This window comes from Rhagoletis pomonella, unplaced genomic scaffold, assembly GCF_013731165.1.
Source record: "Rhagoletis pomonella isolate Grant_MI unplaced genomic scaffold, Rhpom_1.0 Rhpom_scaffold_00005, whole genome shotgun sequence".
Taxonomy (NCBI): Eukaryota; Metazoa; Arthropoda; class Insecta; order Diptera; family Tephritidae; genus Rhagoletis; species Rhagoletis pomonella.
The window spans coordinates 35,137,320-35,142,906 of record NW_023458559.1 but is presented as its reverse complement, the minus strand read 5'-3'; the positions used below and the strand labels follow the sequence as shown (position 1 = coordinate 35,142,906).

The 5,587-nt window shown below is 38.2% G+C and overlaps 2 protein-coding genes across 3 annotated transcripts; one reads left to right on the top strand and one right to left on the bottom strand.

The window, feature by feature from the left end:
• Positions 1-940: 940 nt before the first annotated feature.
• LOC118738852 (probable 28S ribosomal protein S26, mitochondrial) lies at positions 941-2,258 on the top strand. Its single transcript, XM_036469863.1, has 4 exons — positions 941-1,027; positions 1,095-1,194; positions 1,254-1,566; positions 1,629-2,258. The coding sequence occupies exons 3-4, from the start codon at positions 1,358-1,360 to the stop codon at positions 2,122-2,124; spliced, it is 705 nt and encodes a 234-aa protein (XP_036325756.1). The 5' UTR covers positions 941-1,027; positions 1,095-1,194; positions 1,254-1,357; the 3' UTR covers positions 2,125-2,258.
• A 38-nt stretch (positions 2,259-2,296) lies between these two features.
• LOC118738851 (DNA-directed RNA polymerase III subunit RPC4-like) lies at positions 2,297-4,972 on the bottom strand. Of its 2 annotated transcripts, XM_036469861.1 has the most exons (8): positions 4,869-4,972; positions 4,542-4,776; positions 4,059-4,465; positions 3,644-3,730; positions 3,321-3,460; positions 3,193-3,258; positions 2,925-3,119; positions 2,297-2,865 (listed from the first exon to the last, which is right to left on the bottom strand). In XM_036469861.1, the coding sequence occupies exons 1-8, from the start codon at positions 4,897-4,899 to the stop codon at positions 2,719-2,721; spliced, it is 1,308 nt and encodes a 435-aa protein (XP_036325754.1). In that variant the 5' UTR covers positions 4,900-4,972; the 3' UTR covers positions 2,297-2,718. The 2 variants fall into 2 exon arrangements, with proteins under 2 accessions (XP_036325754.1, XP_036325755.1); XM_036469862.1 differs by lacking the exon at positions 3,644-3,730.
• Positions 4,973-5,587: the final 615 nt, after the last annotated feature.

The following is a 5,587-nucleotide window of genomic DNA, read 5'->3' as shown; positions in this document are numbered from 1 at the left end:
AGGTAATTTGCAATCGTAATAGGAGGAGCGACCAAAGTAATTGAAGATGGTGTGGGAAAAGGGTATAACGAACAAACGTTATAAATGGACAACCAGTAAATAACAATCGACGAACTATCGATTGCAATACAAAAATCTTAATATTTATACTAATGAGGTGCTAACGTCGGTTGGGTAACTAGTGCCATCAATCAATAAGAAATACAGACCAATTCTGAATACTCCCAGGGAGTTTGTTATCCGGGGACTAGTTTTTCCCGCTAAAAATATCCTCGAATAAAAATGGCATTTTTACCGAGGAGGAATTTGGGCGGAGGAAACTCGAACTTAGAAAGAGCTATATGACAGCCCAACTCCATAATTTAAAGTAAAAAATCGTCAATCGTTCATTATAGGAGGAAAGGGAAAAGAGAGAAAACTCCCACGGAGATTCTGTTCAGAAGCGGCCTGATAGGAACTTATTTTTATTTTTTATTTATTGATGTAACTTTTTGATCTGAGGCTTCGTTTTAATTTAGTGACCAAATATTTAAATGTAAGTCATACTGCCATACCTAAACAAAAGCGTTTGCGTTGTCTGGCGGTCAAAAAATTCTCATGCCCATACAATTTGTATGAAGCATACCAAAACAACGCGGCGTCAACGCAGAATGGTTGGAAAATCCGATCTTGACAGGGCGTTAGGTATTGAAGTTGGCTGCAGAAAACGGCGAAACTGTCATTTTCGTGTTACCCACAAACAAAGCTATGCTTATTGTTGGTAATATTTCTACATTTGACGTAGCGTTGACGCTTTTGTATAGAAATGGGCCCTTGGCCTTAAAGCTAGGCGTCAGAAAACGCTCCGCCCTACGCTTTTTTTGACAGAATTTTTCAGTTAAACGTTGCTTTTAAAATAATTCAATACGACTTTGTTCATCGTGGTCAGGCTGTGCCCAACTTCATCTCGTACCTTTTCAACACATTGTTTTAGCAACATTGCTAATTTGTTATTTTCGACCACATGCAGTAAATACGTTTCTTATGGGTATGAAATCTGCTTAAAACCGTGTTTTATAAATAAACAAGCTCTTAATTAACGGTTTTATAAGCAGGATTTACTTTGCGTGTCAAACTGTCATTTAACTGATATAGGGCCCAGCGAAATTCGGGCGGCAAGGCGATTGATTTGGAGTTTTGGTGGCCACTTCACTGGTAAGTGGAGAATTATATAATTATTTATTCCTTTAAAATAGTACGTTTTTTTTTTACAGACAAGGACCAAGGAGTTGCATTTAAACCGCTGTTTCGATTTAACTAACCTACCGTAACATAATTTCGTAAAAACGGGCTGTACAGTTGAATTTTATTACCCGAAATGTTGCGTACTACCACCGGTCTTTTATCTCGTCTCTCAGTCAATGAATCAAAAACGACCAGTTCCGCTTTGGGCCTTGAGTTTGTGCGCTGGCGTCGGAAGCCCCGTTGGTTACCTGTAGCGAAAAGTAAATTGTACCGTGTGCCGGAGCGCAAGGAACAAAATGCGGATGAAAGAGCTGAATTGATGCGACTGCATAACAATTACAAGTATTCCTATAATATATACCGTTATACCCCAAAAATAGTTTATAATCCTAATTCATAATTAGATTACAAATGCGCTCTATACGGCAGTATTTACGCGAAGAGGTTTTGCGTTTGAATGTAACAACCACTGCTGATCACATTGTACTCACACCAGAGCAGGAAGAAGCCGAGTTCCAACGTTGTATGCAAGAGAATGAAGTTTGGAATCAAGCGATTGCCGCTGAACGAAATGCACGTTTGCAGAAGGACCGTGAACGACAGGCTGGCGAAATTCGCGAACGTTTAGACGCAGCGCGTTTGCGCGAGGAAGAACGTTTGGAGCGAGCTGAAGAAATTGTTAGGCGAGAGAAAGAATTAGCAAAGACATATGTAACCCGCGAAAATCTTGATACCGCTATCGAACAGGCGCTAGCCAATCCAGTTGATTACAACTTTTCCTTGGATTTGAAAGGCAATATTTATCGAGGGCGCACCACTCTGCCAGGTGGTAAAGGTACACCAGCCACAAGTGGCGCCCAAGAGGGTGAATTACAGCAAGCTGTAGAAGCTAGAAACTAAGTGGATCGTTATCAAGTAGTATAACAGATTTTGAAGTGCTTTCCTTATACATATTTTAACGTTATTGAGTGTTGCGTTCGCAGAAATCGTCAATGGCGCAAAATAATAAAGTGAAATGAAAAGTTTGCAATTTATGTATGTACATATAAATCTGGTAATGTTCTGCATGTTTTATTTGAAAATTTTAAATTTGTCGCCCAACAAAATTATTGAATATAGGAATTTTGTGTCGCACATGCACTCATTAACAAACTTCATATTTTTTTTTGAATTTAACGGTTCTTGTGCTCCCAAGTTAAATTTGATCTCCCATATTTTTCCTTAACTTGTAACCTAATTGAATTAAAGTAGCAATTTACATGGATTTTCCATTTATAGATATCAGTTTCTTCATGTGTACACTGTATTACAAAAAGTAGGATGCATTGTTACTAAATTCTTTGCGCTTTCACTACGCTACCTAATTTCACAGAATATGCCTATTTCGGTTAAGCTTTTACTATGACTATAGTTACCTACAAGTAGCTGTTAAATTAAAACAACAAATAATACATTACTAAATTTATATAAACGTAAACTAATGCATTTGCGATGCTATGCTGGCTTTGGCCGCTGCCGCCGTTCCTCCTGCTCCATTAGATGTTCCCAGTCGGGTGTGGCGGTGAGTTTGGCTTGTATGGGACCCAGATTAATCATGTTACCACTACGCTCTTCTCGATTCGTATTGATCGACATGAGGTCCTGGAAAATTAAATAATTGGTTGATAAGATACACTGCATAATCTAAACTTTTAGCTTACCTGTAGGAAACCCGTTTCCATGCCCATATTCAGATCGAAATATGTATTGCCGAATACGAGCTTTACTTTACCCGATTTATAACGCAGCAATTTGCCAATTTTACCTTCCTCCATTTCTTTAAGAGATATACGTTTTGGAGGGGGTTTCGAAGCGGGTGGATTTTGTGATGTAGATGGCGTATCCGCTGATGCTTTCTGAAAAACCAATATGAATATGCAATATTAAAAAGCGAACTTTTAAATTAACCAAGAAAAATATTTATCGTACTTTATCCTGCAGTGTTTTATCAGCTACTTCCTCTACATCGCCTTCACATGGTAATGCATCTGGCAGCTAAATTGTATTATTAGATTGAATTTGTATTTCTATGGTTTATCGTTGTTCACGGTACGTACCTGCAGTAGTAACAATTGAGATTGTGACAAGTCCAGTAGTTCACCTACGGACGCAGGATACCGTGCCAAGGCACTATTTGTGCGTTGATGCTGCTTAACAGCCAACGATTGTAATGTTTGTGCAATAGCGACGGCAGAATCTATATAAGAAATTAAGAAAAAATGCAGTTATTTCTAAAATGTTTCCACAAAATGCATTTAAAAATAGTTTATGCCAAGTATGATTTGCAATTTTGTTTATGGAATGCATGAATACTATGTGATGTAGTTGGATTTTTCACAAGTTACAAAAGCACTTTTCTACAACGTAGATACGCACTCACCGGAGTTTTCTATCTTTCCATCTACACCGTTCATTCCAACATCTAACTTTTCAAGCTTTACTTCTGCTTTAATGGTTTTCCACTTGACTAAAGTGTATTATTGGGGTGGGGTGATCGTTTAGTTAAGGTATGCATGTTTGTGTCGGCGGGAGAGTATAAATGGACAAACCAAAAATAGTAAAAAAGAAAAACGCCAAGAAAGTGTAATTCGTTACAACCAACACAATAGTTAACTAGTTGATATCCAGTAGCCGCTCAAGCACTAGCCTTCTTACTTTGCGTACTACAGGTGGTCAATTGTCTTTCTAATGTACCAAATGATCTTCTTGAAGTCGACTATATAGTGGGTTCATATTTCGACTTCCACGCACTTTTGGTTTCAAAATATGAATGTCTGACCATCACTTTTACTTACCCTCATTTAATTTGACCGGTATCTGCTCTAATTCAGTCTTTTCATCTCCGAAATCATCTTCGTCCGTATCACCCAGTAATTCACGTACATGCTCTTCATCTGCTTTCAAATCAATTTTCTTCAAGTGTTCACTTTTGATAATTGTTGGTCTACGCATTTGTGAGGCGGTTGCATCATCGTTGGTTCGACTGCCAAAGCCTGAACCTCCTGAGCTGGTTTTGCGTATATTAACAGCACCAGCACCTTCTGAGAAAACGCCGGTAGTTTGTATGAGGGACGAATTAGCAGCGCCAGCAGCACCGCCCCGACCGCCACGCAATCCACTGCCAGCGCCACGTCCGCCACGCGCACCTCGACCGCCTCCACGACCACCACGCGCTGTGGTGTCTTTCGATGTTTTAACGTTGCTAGAAACAAAAATGATTCATGCAGTTTTATATCGTTTTAGCAACAAATGTTTTGTTTATACTATGTACAACTCACGTGTTCTTGTTGCGCACCACATTGAGGTTGGGCGTGAATACTTTTTTGGCTGCATTATTAGCGGCAGCGCCACCACCACCACGTCCGCCTAACGTTAAATCCCGAGCCGGCTTCAATGATGACAATTTATGAAGCGTTGGTGTAGTTGCTGCAGAGCTGCCGTTCATGTTGATCACTTCTTTTGTTGTCTTTTGTGCCGCACACAGTTTTAGCAATGCCACACCGACGCCCAGTTCTATGACGTGTAGTACAAAGTTTTCAGATATTACCTCCGCAAATGTTCCTGCTTTTATTAGAAAGGCTGTTATTTGCTAATAGATGGCTTACTATGATGCACATTCCCATTCTCTGTGGACATGTGGCAAGTAAATTCTTCCAAATATATCCACTGTTTGTATGTTTTGTTGTTGTTTTGACTGTTTCTCCCACCGACGACAGCTTGGTTGTCATTTTAGTGCTTCTTCTTCTTATGGTGCGTATTCACAATCTATTGACTTTTTCAGATCAGCCAGGTATTCTGCAATGGCATGATTCAAAGAACGTAAATGTACATTTACGTTCTTTGTGTATACATACTTTTTTATTTTTTACTTTTTTACTTTTATTTTATCTTTCAGCTTCTCCAAAAGCACTTCTACCAACGCTTGGCTTACCAAATTTACGCCAATTCATAAAATTTTGCGATTTAAATTCATTTTAAATGATGTAAATAACAATTAGTGTTGATGACGCATTATTAGTTGAATAAAGTAGGTACGCTGAGCAGAATGAATGAATATTCATTCAAAAATTTTATAACACAATTTTTCGTACGTACACCCCTAGAAATAGGTATGTATATGGTACCAAGTCGTGCTTTTCCTCCATATTAAAAGAACTTTGTGAATTATGTATTTTTTTTAATACCAGACTAGGTCTCAATTAAAACATACAATATGTTTTGTTATTTATCTTTTGGTTTAGTCGTTATTTTAAATTGTTCTTAAATGCCAAGTTTTACCTAATTTTAAAATAAATTTATATTAGATATATATATTTTCATTTTA